Source organism: Hyperoodon ampullatus (genome assembly GCF_949752795.1).
Source record: "Hyperoodon ampullatus genome assembly, chromosome: 6".
Classification (NCBI taxonomy): domain Eukaryota; kingdom Metazoa; phylum Chordata; class Mammalia; order Artiodactyla; family Ziphiidae; genus Hyperoodon; species Hyperoodon ampullatus.
The window spans coordinates 44,891,650-44,912,351 of NC_136919.1; the positions used below are offsets into that span (position 1 = coordinate 44,891,650).

Genomic DNA, 20,702 nt, shown 5'->3' on the forward strand with positions numbered 1-20,702 from the left:
CCTTTTGAGTACTGAGCAGTGGCAGAAATTGCTAAGAACAGCTGACACGTCAAATATGATTCCCCAAACATTGGGATGGATCTGTGTGCCAGTTAGAATAGAAACGGCCCTCTGATTGAGCACAGACACAGAAGCCATCCTTTAGGATGAAAGCTGTGGAACACTGGAGAGGTAACCGAGGTGGAAAACACCCAGAAGAAAAACAAAGAGATGGAAGCATTACTGATTCCAAACCACTCTGCCTGCTTAGCCATATGACACTCCTTCAGAAGACACCAGTCAGGACTTGGGCAATGGATTGGCCATCCCATTCTGGCTGCTTTACCTTGTGTAGATGCACTGTTTCTTTGTCTTTCTTCCATAGGGCCCCTTTATCTTCCCCAGCCTTGATACCACTAAGCCTCTAGCTGTGAGGATGGCAGTCTATTTCTGTCTCCTCAGAGTGTGTACAGGCTACCATAGAACTGAGATAGGCAGTTGGTTTTGACTTTCTACCAAAGACCCTGGTGGGTCTAGGTGACCACTTGTGTCTTGCCTGTATTTTTTTAGCCAGATACTTTCAGGCAATTATTGGTTTTTCCCCCCAGTAAATGTCTGGCTTTGGTAGTTGTTTTGCCATTTTCTAGCTTTTCAGTCACTGCTACAGTCATAACCATGCCTTCGCTTCCCCCACCTTATGCATATGTATTGTCCACAAAAATGCCTTTAATTGATCTAGCCTATATTTTCCTAATTATCTTAGCCATAATATACTGATTATTACTATAAAGCAGATGTGTATTTGGAATTAGGTGCTCCAGCTTCTTGAAACCTTGGTTTTACCTTTCATAAATCTGAAAATATTTGAATAACACAAATCAAAACAACTTTTAATTTCTGTGTGAGAACCACAGATTGAACCATGAGAGATCCTGCTATTCTTTTTTTCCTTTACATTTCTCCCCATTTTAAAAGCTTTAATATTACTTCTTTCCTCACTGTCTGAGGATGATGCAATTTTCTGAATATATGTCACAGCCAAATATTAAATACCAGTTACGGCTGCAATGGGAAGGAACAATTAACAAAGTGAAATATCACTTGCTATTTAAATTCCAATTATAAAAGCTAATTTCTTTCTAAAGTGTTGCTCTGTTTTGGTTAAAGCTGTGGTGCCCACCATAACAAAAAGTATGAATTTACATAAATATGCTTGAACTTTTTAAGCACAGGTATAAACAGAGCATTTTTATGTTATTCAATCAAGCCATAATCTTTCTTAAATTAACAAATACTTATTCTTCACAATAGAAGCAGAACTACTTAGTTTGCCAGTTTCTCATTATTATTCTTTGTTCATCTGTCAGTGAAGGTGAATGGATTGAGGCCCTTAATTCATGCAAGAAATGCAACCACCTGTCCCTAGAAGACATGCTCCTGGCAGCAAAATGAGTATTCAGTTGCTGTTTCAGGACTTATAAATGTCTAGAGGCCCCACTTGGAGTTTCTAGGTATCCAGATGGGAATTGGATTCTTCCTTCCCAGGTAGAAGACTTAGCAGAGACTGACAAGTCTGCTCTTCCTTAAATGTGCATCCATGGGGGCTGCCCCTTTTCAAGAGCAACTCCTGCAAACATAGAGTGCCAGACAAAAGGGCCCTTTGAACAAGAACCTCACAACTTTTATTACTAGAAAACTAGGTCTGGCAGCCCCACTTCTGTTTCTCAGAGAGGGTTCCTGGGAGCACAGTACCAGCCCCAAAATGAACTGTTTCCAGCGTCCTGGTCGGTGCTCTCATTCTTCAGACCATTGGCTGCTCCCCTCATCTCAGTGATCCTCCCTGAAGTCTGGTCTATGTTGGACCCTTCTTCCCTCAAAGGTCCTAGGATTTCAGTGGCTGGATGGCCTCAGAGGGCAACTCAAAGCTGTGTCCACTGAGGACTTTTTCTGGCTGTGAGGGTGCTTCTGAGCAGTTCCAAGGAAAACTCTTTCAAGGAACCCTTTCGAAAGCCTCTAGTTTGCCTCAGGTCAGGGTTGTATACTCAAATTCCTCTGGGGATCAGGGAAGTAAGCGAAGTGGAAGATGTGGAAGATGATAGAATGGATGCAAGACCCCCAACTCCCCCCACCCCCGCCACCAGAAGGGGCAGCCAATCCTGAGCTCAGCAGACCTTCATGGCCTAGTTTCCAGACCCTCCACCTTTTCAAGAGCAGTCAGCATCCAGATTTCATGTGCAGTCTCCCAATTTAAAGATACAAAAACACTGTGCTGGCCAAATAGAACCTGTTGGTAGATGGACTTAGCTCTCTGGTTTATTAGTCAATAACCTCTAATTGTGTTTCACACCAGCACTATTGTCCTTTCTGTGCTCTCCTACTTGGCCTGAAGCACTGGTTTACCTTCTCTCCAGAGTCAACATTTTGGGTGCAACAAGCAGAAAAATCAACTTGTACTGGCTGAAAAAACAAGGAATTTTGTTGGCATCCTTGGAAGTTCACACTTAGGGTGAGCTTCATGATTGATAATCTGGAAACACAAGCTCCACTTTCCTTGTAAATATTTTGGCTTCACCCAGTGTTACCTTCAGCCCCAAGCTGGTTTCAAAATGGCTGCAGCAGTTCAAGGCCTCACGCCTTTATGTCACATCATCCAGAGAGAACAGAAAGTCTCTTCCATAAGCTCTTTCAGAAGAGTAAACAAGAGCCATCCCAGAAAATGTGGTCAATTCTTCTCGTGTCTCATTGGCCTAAACTAGGTCCTGTGTCCTTTCCTGAGCCAATCAGACAAGATGGATGAGATTACCCTTATACCAGCTGAGCTTGAGCCCTGGAGGTAAGGGTGGGTTATAGTTTCCTGAGGCTTATGGGCTTTGCGTCTACCTGTGTGTGTATATATGTATTAGGTGTGTGCACACATATGTGCATACCTGAACAAAATCTGGGTTCTATTAGGAAAGACAAAGGGGTGTATGGATGCTGGACAATTAACCAATGACATCTATGGTAAAGTGGTTTGTATTTTATAAAACTGCGTCTCTCTAGGTCCGGTGTGGTGGTTGATAACCCAGTGCTTCTTCCTGCCAATGTCCAAATTCTAGGAATTGGGGCACTTGATACTGTTCCCAAATCCTCATGTTGTTGTTTTTCTTCTGTCTCCACATAGAGAATAGGGGTCAGATAGGCAAACTGAGTTCCTACAACTGCTTGGGCACTGTGTTGGACCTGGGTTTGACACACTTACAAACAAACTTAACTTTTCTGAGTTCCTTTAAAAAATCTGTAACATGGGGAGGACATGAATTACCTCAGTGTGTTATCCAGAGATTAAATGCAAGTATGTAACACAGTTCTTGGTGTACAGTGTTTAATATATAGTAATTATCATTATTATGTTGAAACCGTCATTCCTGAAGTTACCTTTTCAAACCCTAAGTGTTAGTTTATAGCAACACATTAAGTATTTTGGGGGTTGGTACTCTTTTCCTCATTTAACCAATATCTAAAAGGTATGAAAATGTCTTGAATATATATATATGTATATATGTATGTATAACTGAATCACTTTGCTGTACACCTGAAACTAACACAACACTATGAATCAACTATATTTCAATAAAAGTTTTAAAAATTTTTACATAAAAAAGGAATACTTCCAGCTAAACAAACAAACATCTTGACCTAGTGTTTTAGGAATTAAGGATTAAAATCTGCCATACTTTTTCATTGAAGATAAACCATGGCTGACTTAGCCAGTTGACTTTGCTTGTTCTTTTTCTTTAAGCACAAATTTATTGTTATTTTAGCTTTGCCATTGAACCAGGGAGTTGAAGTAAATGAATCACCAGCAATTGGCTGCAAGAGGAGTTAAGCAAAAATAATGAGTTCTTTGTCTCTTTGTTCACTTTCTCACCCACAGAGGCCAGTTCTGGGAGGTCAACACTATTCCTCTTAACTTCTTTATATCTTGATCTTTGAAACTGGAGACAAAGATTTAAGATTATGATAATTCTTAATATTATTAATAATGACAACTTACTAGTGCTTTGCAGTTTGCAAAAATGCTTTCACATTTTACAAACCACAGAGTTTTAAGGTCTATGAGATTATAAATTGTGTTTTGCTCACTATTTTTCTCTAATTCCTATCCCAATACCTGCTGTATAATAGATGCTTAACAAATATGTGAATGAGCCTCAAAATAATATGGTGGGGTAGATTTGGAAGTTATCATTGTTATTCCCCTTTCATACAAGAAGCAACTAAGCCTCAGAGATTTCATGACTTGCTTAAGGCTTTCTAATACATGCTTTGGGGTGGGGAGGAGAGATGGGATTTTCTGAAAAGTAGTCTGGTTTGTGATTACAAAAATTAGGTTCCTTTCCAGTCTGTGGGAGAGAACGCTGAGAGAATGTGGGATTATTGTAAGGAGTTCAGGGATCCACACGCATACCAAGAACTGTCCACAAAAACTGGACAAGGAAGATGGAGAGAGGGCCTAGCCCCCTTCATACTTTGAGGTTTCTGGGGTAAAGAAATCCCAAACCAAACCCTCAAACATGGCAGCCCAGTTTAGATCAGCACATCAAACTGTCTGTGGTGAGAAACTAGAACTAGATCTTGTTCCCCCGATCTGATTTGGACTAATACTTGTAGAAAACACAATAAAATAAATTACTCTTAATTTCTCCACTTATGAAAGACTGGTAACAAAGATTTTACATTCCAGCACTGTCCACAGACCACACCTTGGCTAGATTGGTTTAGATTTTTTAACACATTAAAATATTACAACTATATTTACAATATTTTAGTATAGTCTTTATAAAAATATCAATTCACTGTGCACTATAGGTGGTGAGAGCCAGTATTGGGACACCAGTTTAACTGTGTATGGTGAACAAATTATTCTTTCAACCCTGAGACTGTATAACCTCATTTAGAGATGGCATCAAAAGTCTATATTTCTGGAATCTAAAAAAAAAAAGGTTATGAAGAACCTAGGGGCAGGACGGGAATAAAGACACAGACCTACTAGAGAATGGACTTGAGGACATGGGGAGGGGGAAGGGTAAGCTGTGACAAAGTGAGAGAGTGGCATGGACATATATACACTACCAAATGTAAAATAGATAGCTTGTGGGAAGCAGCCACATAGCACAGGGAGATCAGCTAGGTGGTTTGTGACCACCTAGAGGGGTGGGATAGGGAGGGTGGGAGGGAGGGAGACGCAAAAGGGAAGAGATATGGGATATATGTGTATGTATAACTGATTCACTTTGTTAAACAGCAGAAACTAACACACCATTGTAAAGCAATTATACTCCAATAAAGATGTTAAAAAAAAAAAGTCTATATTTCAGGCACTTTCTTGAGGCATAACATCCAGCTGACCCCTGTAGGAGGCCCTGCTCACACATTTGTGCCCTATTGTTTTCCACATGTGTGAAATGCTGTTGTGATTAATAAAACACAACTTGGGTAACAGCTCTAAGGAAGTTATATTAGCTATTTGATTTTTTTCCCCTCTTCAGTTGGTACTGGAAATATAACCAGTATCTTGTCAGAGAATCAATAAAATTTTGACATTAAAAAGAAGTCCTTAGAAAAGAAGTCCTTATACTTGAAATCTTTGGTTAGCACTTCTCTGTGTAGACCTTGATGGATTAGGGTGAAAGTTGGCTAATTGTACTAAGTTTGAGGAGTCTTTAACACGAGGACTGTGTTGTCTTACCTGAGGCTCACTGTTAGTTTCCAGAACCCAAGTTTTTCATGAGAGAAAGCAGTGCCCCATTTATTCATTCGATCACACTCAGTGTGCCAGGTACTGGCTTAGGTAGCAGGATAGGGTGTGAACAATGACCTCTCCCCTCAGAAACACCAGGAGGAAGTGAGCGGAGGGTTTGGGTTAGTTCAACAGAGTTCCAGCAGTGGGAGGTAGGGGGAAGAACCAGTGCTCACCCCCAAGCTCCTTCCCTGAAGTGAGATGTGTGAGGCTGGCAGCTGGACTTCTGCATCCTCACATAACATACCTGAACAAACTCTTTCAACTCTTGGTACTGGGCCTGGGTGGCCTTTTGTTTAGTGCAAGAGCTGGGCTTAATGCACAGAAATGATAATGATAGGTACTTACATGACTTAACATTGTCCAGCTCTCCAGGCAGGAGTGGAACAGAGCAGAACGTGAGGCTGTAAACTGGCTTCCTTGGCACGAAGAAGCGACATAGAGCATCTCGAGATGATGAGGTTGGCTGGCAGCCTGCAGGTTCAGGGGCAGTTTGTGTTCTCTAGACTGGAAAAACCTTTGATTTTTTTGAGTTGAGGAATGGACAATTCTCAAGGGAAAATGGGCATTCTTCCTAGTGGGCTCTGGAGACAGGTACAATTTTTGCACTTTTCCCATGTTGGGGAAATTCCTCTAGACCAATGCTTCTCAAACTTGCATGAGCATATCAATAACCGAGGGAAATGCAAGTTAGGTTAGGTTGGTCTGGGACAGTGCCTGAAATTCTGTGTTTCCAACAAGCTCCCTCCCGGGTGATGCTGAATTTGCTACAGTATTGCTGGACTGAGGGTGGTGCTCTGAGGATCAGAGACCTGGAACCCACCTGGTGGCCTGGACCCATGGGAACTGGCCTCACCTGCTTTTGCGGAAGGCATTGACCTCTGTTTCAGACGCAGTTGTATTATCCAGTCATTACATTGTCTGCTGTGGTATTTCCTTCTCTCAAGGATCTTAGGTAGTCTGAGATATTGCTGTTGAGTATATATTGGTTGCTGTGTTTAATCATTAAAAAAAATAATCTTTGTTGTGCTTCAGAGTACTACATCTTCTTCAGGGCACGGTAGCTGTCATACACAATCAAGGTCCCAAGTCATTACAAGGCATTGCCTTAACCCACATGTCTTGTGTGTCTCGCATATGTTGGGGGGTAGTCCACCATAGTAAATTCTGCTTTGGAGAGCTTGGCAATCCAATCATAAAATGATGAACTCATGTGTTAGTTTCAGTGATTTGATCCTGCAGCAGCCTCTAAGAGGGATGGGTTGCAGAATAAATCTATGAAAGAAACTATATCCATTGATTATATTCTGGGCATTGAATTTAGCTGTCATCAGATATAGCTTGTTGTTTGAGCCTTCTGGGTTAAAAACAATTACAGAAATCTAAAAACAAGTTCCATTTTGATGTTTTGTTGCCTGTGAGCTACGTCAAATGGGTTCTTTTATAAAGAAAGTAAAGGTTCAAAGCTCATCCAAAATTATACTCAAAAGTGATTTCAGGAAAATGGAGGCTTCATATCACAGTATGTGCTAATAAGCCCCAGTCCTTTGTTCAGTGGGGTGCATCCCAGGCCAGCGAATGACTTTTTCATCAGCTCCCCAAGCTGGTGGTAGTTGTTTCTAAAGAAAAGATAATCAGGTAGCATAGACCAAACTGATCTTCCAAAATTATTTTTAGTGGATTGGAAGAGTGGCTTCACTTAATGTCTCTCATTTCTTCATTTATTTTTGTAGGTCACATTCCATCCCTAAAACATTCCATGGGTCTGTCAGCAACTTTGATTGAAGCAGAAAGTTATCAAATGTCCTGATGAGGGCTTGGAAGGGTCTTTGCTCTTAAGGAGTTTTGTTGTAATGGTATTTATCTTAATCAGATTTGGCTAATACTTCTCTTACTCATAGAGTTTTAGAAGGAAAAATAATCTAGCCAACTTAGAAATCTAGTCTAACCAACTCATTTTACTGATGTGGAAACAGCTGGGGAGTTTGCTCAAGGTCACCCAGACCTGTCTCTGAATCCCACTCCTGGACTCCCCGCCCCAGTCTACCTCAGTGCCTTTCTATGTTGATTTATGGGTGTGATATGGAGGCTGTGAGGCCTGAGGCAGCAAGTTTTGCACCTTTCCTGGTGGGAGTTAGGGTGTTCTATCTGATACATTCATTGCATTTCCATACCATACAGACCCTGTGTTCTAGCAGAGTCACAGTACATTAACCAATGTTCCAGAGAGGCAAAGTGGCATGGAGCCTGGATTCTATAGCCTGGTGACCTGGGTCAAATCCTACTTTGCTCCGTACATGTTGTGTGACTTTGGGTAAGCCACTGAGCCTCTCTTCAGGTGTAAAACGGGACCTTCCTTGCAGGATTGTTGTGAGGACTGAATGAGCAGTTAAAGCAAGCAGCCAGGTGCATTGTATTTGGAATTGCATGTGGTTTTACAAACTGTGGATCTCTACTAGGTATTGAGTTGTGAAATCAGTGTTCTGAATCATAAATAACATTAGAAAAATTAAATGGCATACACTAGGATAAAATAGAACATAGTAGAATGTGTTGCACCTAGGCAGGGTATTGTTTGGTATCCTTTTGTTTCCCCTTTTTGGTGTTCCTTTGGTTTTGTGTGTGTGTGTGTGTGTGTGTGTGTGTAATGGCTCACAGTATAAAATGAATTTCTCACTGTGGATTGCAGTTAAGAGTTTGGAAGCTCCTGCTCCAGAGAGCAGGGTGAGTGAATTCATCTGTCTTAGCACAGACGTATTGGAGGGAATGAGGCACATTTTAGACATGAATGTACAAGGCAAACTCTGGCTGAAACATAAATGTGCTTCTTTTGCAGAGGGAGACCAAAGGGCAGTTTCTTATTGACCACATCTGCAACTACTACAGCTTGCTGGAGAAGGACTACTTTGGCATTCGTTTTGTGGACCCAGAGAAGCAGCGGGTAAGAGCTGACCACTATCTGGACCCATTTGGGGGCGGTCACTCAGGCTTTGGGGTGCTGAATAGGTTCTTCTCAGAGCAATTGTGGTACACTTGTTCTCATGGTTATTGACCACATGAAACTTACCAGCCTGGGTATGTGTGTGCGCACGCATGTGTGTGTGTGCGTGTAATTGTGTATAAAAATCTGGCACTGTTCCCACTGGACTGAATGAGACAGGGGGAAGGGAAACTTAACATTAGGGCTTTCCAGAAAGCTGCTCCCACCTGGTTGAAGAGAGAATGTTCTTGTGCCCTTTGAACCCAGAGTTTGCCAAAGCTTCTCAAACAGTGGCTACATAAAATCTCATTACAGAGAAAATCCACCCCTCACTATAAAAAGTTATTGGTAGAGAGAGGAACAAGGGAGTGACTGTTTTAATGGCATGAGGTTTTCTTTTGGGGATGTTGAAAATCTTTGAAACTTGATATAGGTGATAGATATACAGCATTGTGAGTGTACTAAATGCCACTGAAGTGTACACTCCAAAATGGTTAATTTTATGTTAATTTTACCTCATTTTTAAAAAAAGCTTTGGCAGATGATGGGTTAAGATAGTTTGCAAGCTGCTCCTTGGGCACTACTAAATTTGACAGCCTCCATTGTATTCCTGCTCCTGGACACACCTATCCTTCCTGGTCTCTGTTGATGCATAAGAGTGAGCAGCGGAGTCTTGGCTTTTGACCCAGTGTACCAGCCTAAGAGTGTTCGGGTATGGCATGTGTGAACTCACAGTGATGCGTGTCCCTCACATCAAAAGACCCCAGGAATCTCCATCCCAGCTCCTACCACCTAGGGTTTCTCATTCCTCAACCCTACTGTGGGTCCCAGCTATGGGTTAAAAGGCCCTGTACCTGCTCCAGCCTGTGTTTCTTACCGTGCCCTACTGACAAGCAGGGCAAAGTGTGAAGGGGTTAGCTGAGGATGACTCCCTTCTTTAATTTGCTCTCCTCCTTACCAGTGTCTCTGGTCATCTTGCTGTCCCCTTTTCCCCTCCTCGCAACCTCACCTGGTTCTTGGTTTTGTATTTACTGACTAATAGCATGAAGGAGAGACTCTCAGAGTGTATTTTTGTAAAGGAGGAGGATGTTGAAGGAATAGATTAATCTTCTGAAACATGGAGAATCTTATTGACCTCTCAGTAGGACCTAATCCTCTATAAAGGGATATAATGCAGTGGCTCAGAAGAAGGAGATTTTGGTTTCCTGGAGCACTTGAGGAAGCCTTGAATGGGCCAAGCATTTATCTGAGTGAGAGGAAGGTAGCAGGACACTGTGAGGATATAGAGCTGACATGAGATCACGGAGGGAATTTGCGTGGTGTTTACTACTGAGTAACAGTGATTTCCAGGCCTGGCCCTGCAACTAAGTCAGTTTAGGTATTTGCTAAAAATCCTTAGTGTGGACCTTATTCTAGACCTCCTGAATCAGAATTCCTGGGGCTAGGGGTCAGGAAGATGTATTTTTGGACATCTTGATTCTAATTTTGATGCATTCATCCCAGCTTTGTCTCCTGACCAGTTTGGGGGACCATGGCATAAAGATGTTTATAGACATAATTTCTTATGGCCTATGAATATATTACCCTTGTATGGAGGGAGAAACAGGCTCAAAAACATTGTTACTTGCCCAAGGTCCCACGGGTAGTAAGTGATGCAGTGAGTATTTGAATTTAGAATTATGGTTCAGAGTCCCCATGGCCAAACAGATTCTGTGAACTATATTAGTCATCTAAGCACCACTGAAAATAGATTATTTTTGTGCAAAATTCTAAAAAGCCACCTGCAGAAGTAACTCTGGCTACCATTAGTTGAACATTTATTATATGCCAGGAATTTTATCATATGATTTTTAGTGTTCCCCAAAACACTTCAAGGAAGGGAAAACTGAGGCACAGAGTCAGTGGCTTGCCTATGCTAGTAATTATAAGAGGAAGGATGGAATCTGAACCCGTACTCTTTCCATTTCATCTCTCAGATGAAAATTTGAAACATAGCCTAGACTAGGGATCTGTAAACCCTTCCCGTAAAGGGCTAGATAGAAAATATTTGCAGCTTTGTAACTCAAAAAACTTCTGTTGTAATTACTCAATTATTAATTTCTAGTGGAAACTGGCTATAGACAATACCTAAATTAACGGATGTGTCTGTGTTCCAATAAAACATTTTCCAGTGAAAGTATTTCACAAAAATAGGCAGTTGGCCATAGTTTGCTGACCCTTAGTCCACACAATAGCTGGACACCATTTAAATGCATAAGCCTTTTTCATTCCTCTTGACCCTCTCATTGGGGAGATACTGGATAAAATATTAAGCAAAGTCTTTAGAATTAGAATCAGGGGTATCAATATGAAACCATGTTTTTTAATATACATAGATAAATACAGAAATAAATATAAGGGGTGTGTGTGTGTGAGTGTGTGTGTATTAGGGTGGGGGGTTAGTAAGTATACATATATTTCCAAGTCCCACCTGCTGAGATGACTTAGAGGCAATGACACCACTGTAGTAATAAGTACACCTAGCCTTCAGATCTTGGTTTCAAATGCCATGCTCTAATAAAAGGAAGAAGGGCTCCTTGCAGAAAAGGCTGATTCTAGGGCTGGGGTAGTGAAATCACAAGGTGAGCTTGGAGCATCTTGTGGCACCAGGAAGTAAAAAATTACTCAAAAACAAAATGTGGAGCACTAGGAAAGGCACAGAGCCGATGTGAAAGAACTGCCAGTGACCAAAACTGGAACAATTGGAGTTCAAAAACAAATGACAGGCGGCTTCCCTGGTGGCATACTGGATAAGAATCCTCCTGCCAATTCAGGGTACATGGGTTCTAGCCCTGGTCCGGGAAATTCCCAAATGCCATGGCACAACTAAGCCCATGCCCCACAACTGCTAAGCCTGTGCTCTAGGGCCTGCGAGCCACAACTACTGAGCCCATGTGCCACAACTACTGAAGCCTGTGTGCCTAGAGCCTGTGCTCTGCAACAAGAGAAGCCACTGCAACGAGAAGCCCATGCACTGCAATGAAGAGTAGCCTCCACTCGCTGCAACTAGAGAAAGCCCACGTGCAGCAACAAAGACCCAATGCAGCCAAAAATTAATTAATTAATTAAAAAAACAAATAACAATAGCATTGGATTATAATCCTTAGAATGAAATAAATATCAATGAGACTATACTGATATAAATAAATAACTGCATAAATAAATAAAAGGGGGAGAAGAGGCAGCTCTTCTTACAGAAGAATTCCAATTAATTATTGTAAGGGGAATGAGAGAAATAGAAATCTACCATTACAGTGCCAAAATAATAATTGTTGTGGGCAAGATCGATCAATGAATGCTAAAATTAATGGGCAACAGTTTGAGGAGAAGCAGGATATTTGCACAGTCTCAAGGAATCCTCTTCCCTCCTGCCCTAAGCCTGGTATTTTTTTTAATGTTTTTTGTTTGTTTGTTTGTTTTATTTTTGGCTGCGTTGGGTCTTCGTTGCTGCGTGTGAGCTTTCTCTAGTTGCGGGGAGCAGGGGCTACTCTTTGTTGTGGTGCGTGGGCTACTCTTTGTTGTGGTGTGCGGGCTTCTCGTTGCAGTGGCTTCTCTTGTTGCAGAGCACAGGCTCTAGGCACACAGGCTTCAGTAGTTGTGGCACGTGGGCTCAGTAGTTGTGGCTCGCAGGCTCTAGAGTGCAGGCTCAGTAGTTGTAGCACACGGGCTTAGTTGCTCCACAGCATTTGGGATCTTCCCGGACCAGGGCTCGAACCTGTGTCCCCTGAATTGGCAGGTGGATTCTTAACCACTGCACCACCAGGGAAGCCCGAGCCTGGTATTTTTGAATTATTGAAACAAGGGGAAAAAGAATAACTTTATAGTGGAAAGACTTGGCAGACACCACTTTAACCAAGCGATCAGGTTAATGTCAGCAATAAAAAGAAATACCAATGTCATGGACTCCCCGATACCATGCACTGAGAAGGGCACTCTGTCTCTGTGGTATCCTTCGCAACAATGTATAACCTCATTCAAATCTGGAGGGAACATCAGACAAACTAAAGGGAGAGACATTCTCCAAAACAACTTACCAATAGTCTTCAAAGCTGTTCAGGTCATGAAGGACAAGAAAAGATTGGGGAACTCTCACAGATTAGAGAGATGCATCAACTAAGGTAATATGGAATCCTGGATTGGATGCTGGAACAGAGAAAAGTGTAGTAGTTGGGAAAACTGGTGAATTCCAGATTAAGTCTGTAGTTTAGTTAATAGTATTGGGTTAATATTAGTTTCTTAATTTTGATAATTGCTCATGGCTATATAAGATGCTAATACTAAGGTAAATGAGTTGTTATGCTATTTTTGCAACTTTTCTGTATGACTAAAATTATATTTTCAACTTAAGCCTCTGGGTTAATATGCTTCATTGTTCTTTATATTTTGACTTGGTTTACCTTAATTTTTAGTGTCCAGACTCAGGTAGTAGATTAGTGGAAAAAATAAGGGCCACTCCAAATCAAAACCATCTTCTCTGATGTATTCACTAAATTGCTTAGAGGGCTGCCTGAATAGTTCTGTTTTCCCCTACAATATAGCCGTTATAGCCTTTTGATTTTGAAGATACAGTGTGAGTGTAACTTCCACATGGATTGCAAAGTAGTTGCTATACAAAACTGTACAGACTTTGTACTCAGAAAGAGGCTTGGACTTTGTACTCATAAGGATGCTTGGACTTTGTACTCAGAAGGATGCAAAGTAAATCCCCTCTCTGCTGGTTAGAAAGCTGTGTGATCTTGACCAAGTTATTGAGCTTCTCTGAGTCTTTGTCCTGATTGTTAATATCGATAACAGTACCTAGATGTAAGGTTGATATGGGAATTCGAGATAAGCTATGTAAATGCTTAACAATGATATATATGGAGTACATGTTATGTGTTATTTTTATTATTAATTGTTATTATTACTTTTCCTATGTATTAGCTAGGTCTAGGTGAGACAATTGCAGGAGGAAATATAGCCATGATTGGCAAGTCTAAAACCTAGAAATGTTCACAATAACTTCTTTTAAAGGCAGGATAGCCATTATTATGATCTTTGGGGAGAGAAGAGGGAGGAAGTGAACCTTGGATAATTATTGGGTTGGCCAAAAAGTTCATTTGGGTTTTTCTGTGGAAACCCCCAAAAAAAACCTGAACCTGATTTAAAAAAAGGGCTCAAAGACACAACAATATGCTGACATGAGAGTTTTAAGCAGAGATTAATTGACAAGCATTGGTTTGTTTTTTGTTTTTGTTTTGTTTTACCAGCTCGTGTACTTTTTCTCAATGGAAAATAAAACAATGAATTATTTGGATAGAAAGCTAATCAAGAAAAAATCAAGTTAGTTAGAAAGCCTGAAGTGGAACTTACCTCTGCTGTGGGAGTTGGTGGTTTGCCTACAACTCTTCACAATTTGATTTATGGTACACCATTGTGGAATATTAAATATTTAACACTATTACATTTGGAATACCATATGTTTGACAAGATGTCTCATGCCCATATGCTGTGAGAGTGGTGAGGACTGAGTCAGTAAATGATGACTATATTTTGCTATTTTAATAGCAAGGGCCCAGAATTTCCATTATTTTAAAAATGTGATGTAGGATGGGACAGATTGAATACTGGTCAATAAGAGTCCTCTTGAATTTCCACCACATTTATCTTCTGAATAACTCATATAATCTTAGTTGCCTAAGATTAGAGAAAATGCGGGTAGTATCCTCCTCATTTTATTGGGAGAGAAGCTGGGACTACAAGTTTAGAAGACTTGGAAGCAATAATTCCAGAAGAAAAAGATCTTACTTGGCTTGTCCAGATATTTTTTCTTAAATGTAGCATAATCTTTCTACCACTTCTGCTCAGGTGCTAGGGTAACTTCCCTTTGGAAAGATGAAGTTTTGAAATAATTAGTTCGGTTTCATAATTCTACTTTCTATGGCTATGGTTTGAGATGTCCACTGTCCTGGTTTCCCTTCTTATTCTTCCACACTTCCCTCTTTCCCAAACCCAGCTAGGGAAGTCACCCCCAGTGCCTTAGAACTGAGGAAGTACCCCAACCCTAGCCAGCCAGTGGAGGAATTATACCAGGACTTGATTTATAGACTTCAGGGAGATTGAACGCAATGCTTTTGATTTTTAACTTCCCTATATCTAAGCATCTGTTTAACCCACTTACATGACTGTCATTGACTTTTCTAACTTAAGGGCTATTCTGACTCATACCCAAAGACAACAAATTTAGTTTGGAAATCCACACCCCTGGGGCAATCTCTGAAAGCACCCTTGTTTTAGGGCATTCCGTGTCATGTGACCGCCAGATGTCCTTTCTGATAGGATGACCTGGGAAATCATGGATGCTAGGACATGCTGAACGCTAATGCCTCCTCCCTCCAAATACAATTACAGCCCTGAGGTTTTTATGTTGGCAGCCAGAAAGAACAAGTGAGCCTATCAGTGAGTCTTGTTAATAATGGGAAAAGACCTTGCCTATGTTAGAGCAATTTGCTTTTTCTGGAAGCAGCTTTGGGGAGGACATGGAATGGAAAAAAACAGGCCCAGTGATTTGAAGTTTCACTCTGGGGATGGTGCCAGGAAGCTAGACAGCATTATGTCCCACCAGCTGCTCCTGCTTTGAAAGGCTACTTCCTGGGGAAATTGCTTCATAGATGCTCGAAACTAGGAATGAGAGTGGTATCTGAGATCTAGGGCAACCCTGCACTAAAGAGGAGGGCTGTATTGCTGCCTCAAGCCACTGGTCATGAATTTGCTTAATGAGTCCTCTTTTACTTTTGAGTCTCAGGGGTATTAAATATTAAGAGTACTTGGATGTCTGTTTTGGGAGGGGTATGGACAAGTAACTTGGCTTTCCAGGAAAAGACTTTGGGTACTCAAGTTACAAGGAACACAGCACTATCAACAGCTTGAAAATTGGATATATTGTGTAGTGGTTCAATTGTGGTCCAAGGTATTAACACTGACAGATTTGGGGAAATTGTCATATTCTTTCAGAAGAAAGCAGAACTTGGTGTTTAACTAAAATTATTGCTCATCATTGACTCTATCTACACCTGATGTCCTCTCCTGGGAAGGAATGGGATGCCTGATAAAGACAGGTTGCAATCTGGAAGTCACTTAGCCAATTGAGATGTTAAAATTTTAGTGGTGGGGAGGACCAAACTCATGAACTGGTTATCTTGTTCAGGTCAAAAGGCAAACATAAAGAAGAACTTCTGGGAATATGGAAGAGTAGGAAGACCCTAGCTCACCTTCTTCCATGGGCATACCAAAATTACAACTGTTTACAGGGCAGCTATCTATGAAAACAACCTGAAGACTAGGAGAAAAGATCCTCCACAACTAAAGATACAAAGAAAGAACCATAACATGACAGGTAGATGGGGTGGAGACACAGTATGGTCACACACCTGGAAGGTGACCCACAAACAGGAGGATAGTCACAATTGCAGAGGTTTTCTCCATGAAGTGAGGACCCTGAGGCCCACATCAGGCTGCCCAGCCTGGGGGTCCTGCACCAGGAAGATGAGCCCCCAGAACATCTGTCTTTGAAGGCAAGCAGGGCTTGCATATGGGAGAGCCAGAGGGATGTAGGAAACAGATTCTGCTCTTAAAAGGTGCACACAAAATCTCATACACTCCAAGTCCCAGTGAAGAGGCAGTCATTTGAAAGGATCCTGGGTCAGACCCCCTTGGTGATCTTGGAGAGCCTCCTGGAGAGGCAGGAGGCAATTGGGACTCCTGCTAGGGACATAGACACTGGCAGCAGCCATTTTGGAGAACTCATTCTATCACAAGGACACTGATAGAATGGTGAGAAATGTAACCAACCTTAGGCAAAATGGAGACAGAGGAATATGTTCCAAATGAAGGGATAAGACAAAACCCCAGAAGAAGAACTAAGCAAAGTAGAGATAAGCAATCTACCTGAAAAAGAGTTCAAGTTAATGATCACAAAGATGCTCAACAAACTTGAGAGAAGAAAAGATAAACACAGTGAGAAATTTAACAGAGTTAGAAAATATAAAGAACCACAAAAAAGCTAAAGAACACAATAACTAAAAAAATAAACTAGAAGGAATTGACAGTAGATTAGATGATACAGGGGAACAGATCAGTGAGCTGGAAGATAAAGTAGTGGAAATCACCCAAGCTGAACAGAAAAAAAAAAGAAAAAGAATTTTAAAAAATGAGAATAGTTTAAGAGATCTCTGGGACAGCATCAAGCATATTAATATTTGTATTTTAGGGGTCCCAGGTGGATAAGAGAGAAAGGGTCAGAAAATTTATTTGAAGAAAAGATAGCTGAAAATTTCCCTAATGTGGGAAAGAAAAAAGACATTTCGGTCCAGGAATCATGAAGAGCCCCCCAAAAGAAACCCAAAGAATTCCACACCAATACACATTATCTTTAACTTTTGCCATTTTAGTTATAAAAAGAGAATCTTAAAAGCAGCAAGAGAAAAGCAACTAGTTGTGTACAAGGGAACTCCCACAAGACTATGAGCTGACTTTTTGGCAGAAATTTTGCAGGCCAAAGGGAGTGGCATGACATATTCAAAGTGCTGAAAGAAAAAAACCTACAGCCAAGAATAGTCTACCCAGCAAGGTTCCCATTAGATTTGAAGAAGAGACAAAGAGTTTTATACACAGGCAAAAGCTAAGAGTTCAACAACACTAAACTGGCATTATGAGAAATGTTAAAGGGACTTTTCTAAGCAGGAAAGACCACAACTAGAACTATGAAACGAGAAATCTCATAAGTAAAGACAAACATGTAGTATAGGTAGTAGATCAATCGCTTTTAAAGCTAGTAGGAAGGTTAAAAGACAAAAGTAGTAAAATCATCTATATCCACAATAAGTAGTTAAGGTATACACAAAACAAAAAGATGCAAAATATGATGTCAAAAACAGTAAATGTGGAGAGAGGAGTAAAAATGCAGGGTTGTTAGAATGCATTCAAACTTTGGAGAGCAGCAACTTTAAAAATTGTGCATGTGTGTATGTGTGTGTGTGTATCCTCATGGTAGCCACAAACCAAAAATCTTTAATAGATACACATGCAAAAAAGAGAAAGGAATCCAAATATAACACTAAATATAGTCCAGCAGTCCCCAACCTTTTTGACACCAGGGACCAGTTTCATGGAAGACAATTTTTCCACTGACGGGGATGTGGGGATGGTTCAGGTGGTAATGCAAGCAACAGGGAGCAGCAGATGAAGCTTTGCTCGCTTGCCCACCGCTCACCTCCTGCTGTGTGGCCCGGTTCCTAACAAGCTGTGGACTGGTACCAGTCCATGTCCCATGGGTTGGGGACCCTGGATACAGTCAACAAATCACAAAAGAGCAAAAGAAGAAAGGAACAAAAAATAACTACAAAGACAACCCCAAAACAATTAACAAAATGGTAATAAGTACATACCTATCAATAATTACTTTAAATGTAAATGGACTAAATGCTCCAATTGAAGGACACAGTGTGGCTGAATGGATACAAAAATAAGACAAATATATATGCTGTCTACAAGAGACTCACATTAGATCTAAAGACAAACACACAGACTGAAAGTAAGGGGGTGGAAACAAGTATTCCATGCAAATGAAAATGAAAAGAAAGCTGGAGTAGCAAGACTTATATCAGACAAAATCGACTTTAAAACAAAGACTGTAAGAAGAGACAAAGACAGATGTTACCTAATGATCAAGGGATCAATCCAAGAAGAAGATATAAGAATTGTAAATATATATGTACCCAACAGAGGAGCACCTAAATACATAAAGCAAATATTAACAGACATAAAGAGAGAAATTGACAGTAACACAATAATAGTAGAGGACTTTAACACCCCACTTACATCAATGGACAGATCATCCAGACAGAAAATCAATAAGGAAACACTGGCTACACTGAGGTATCACCTCACACTGGTCAGAATGGCCATCATCAAAAAATCTACAAACAATAAATGCTGGAGAGGGTGTGGAGAAAAGGGAATCCTCTTGCACTGCTTATGGGAATGTAAATTGATAAAACCACTATGGAAAACAGTATGGAGGTTCCTTAAAAAACTAAAACTAGAACTACTGTATGACCCAGCAATCCCACTAGTGGGCATATACCCTGAGAAAACCATAATTCAAAAAGACACATGCATCCCAGTGTTCATTGTAGCACTATTTACAATAGCCAGGACATGGAAGCAACTTAAATGTCCATTGACAGACGAATGGATAAAGAAGATGTGGCACATACATACAATGGAATATTAGTGAGCAATAAGAAGGAAAAAAAATTGGTCATTTGTAGAGATGTGGATGGACATAGAGTCTGTCATACAGAGTGAAGTAAGTCAGAAAGAGAAAAACAAATATCATATATTAATGCATGTATGTGGAATCTAGAAAAATAGTACAGATGCACCTATTTGCAGGGCAGGAGTAGAGACGCAGATGTAGAGAACAGATGTGTGGACATGGTGGGGAGGGGTGTGTGATACCTGGATGACCTGGGAGATTGGCATTGACATATATACACTACCATGTGTAAAACAGATAGCTAGTGGGAACCTGCTGTATAGCACAGGGAGCTCAGCTTGGTGCTCTGTGGTGACCTAGATAGGGTGGGATGGGGGGGTGGGAGGGAGGTCCAAGAGGGAAGGGATATATGTATACATATGGCTGATTCACTTCATTGTACAGCAGAAACTAACACAACACTGTAAAACAGCTATACCCCAATTTAAAAAAAATAAGGAAACACTGACCTTAAACAAGACTCAAGACCAGTGGACTTAATAGATATATATAGAACATTCCATCCAAAAGCAACTGCATATGCATTTTTTCAAGTGCACATGCAACATTCTCAAGGATAGATCACATGCTAGGCCACAAAACAAGTCTCAATAAACTTAAGAAGATGGAAATCATATCAGACACCTTTTCTGACCACAGTTCTATAAGACTAGAAATCAACTACAGGAGAAAAACTGAAAAAAACCAAAAAACACAAAACACGAACACATGGAGGCTAAACAATATGCCACTAAACAACCAATGGGTCAGTGAAGAAATCAAAAAGGAAATTTAAAAAATGAGAGAAATGAAAATGGAAAGACAATGATCCAAAATCTGTGGGACGCAGGAAAAGCAGTTCTAAGAGGGAACTTTATAGCAATATTAACCTGCCTCAGGAAACAGGAAAAATCTCAAACAATCTAAACTTACATCTAAAGGAACTAGAAAAAGAAAAACAAACAAAACCCAAAGTTAGGAGAAGGAAAGAAATAATAAAGATCAGAGCAAAGGTAAATGAAATAGAGACTAGAAAGACAATGAAAAAGATCAATGATACTAAGAGCTGGTTCTTTGAAAAGATACCCATAATTGATAAACCTTTAGCCAGGCTCATCAAGAAAAAAAGAGAAAGGGCCTAAATAAATAAAATCAGAAACAAAGGAAGAAAAGTTACAACTGACATCACAGAAATACAAAGGATCATAGAGATTTCTAAGAAAAATTATATGCCAACAAAATGGATAAACTACAAGAAATGGAAAAATTCCTAGAAATGTACAATTTTCCAAGACTGAATCAGGAAGAAATAGAAAATATGAACAGACCGATTACCAGTAATGAAATGGAATCAGTAATTTAAAAAAAACCTCCCAAAAAATAGAAGTCCAGGACCAGATGGCTTCACAGGTGAATCCTACCAAACATTTATCATTTATCCATCTCAAACTATTCCAAGAAATTGAGGAGGAATGAATGCTTCTGAACTTATTCTATGAGGCCAGAATCACCCTGATACCAAAACCAGACAAAAGACACCACAAAACAAGAAAATTACAGGCCAGTATCACTGATGAACATAGATGCAAAAATCCTCAACAAAATACTAGCAAACAGAATCCAAC

General features: G+C 40.5%; 1 protein-coding gene across 1 annotated transcript in view; it reads left to right on the forward strand.

Annotated features, from left to right (window-relative positions):
• Positions 1-20,702, forward strand: part of FRMD3 (FERM domain containing 3) — a gene marked incomplete at both ends in the record, with an annotated part of 305,970 nt that overhangs the window by 138,908 nt on the left and 146,360 nt on the right. The window contains one exon of the mRNA XM_079705929.1: positions 8,598-8,702. Within this exon, the coding sequence (XP_079562055.1) occupies positions 8,598-8,702 (105 nt within the window). The remainder of the gene's footprint in view (positions 1-8,597; positions 8,703-20,702) is intronic.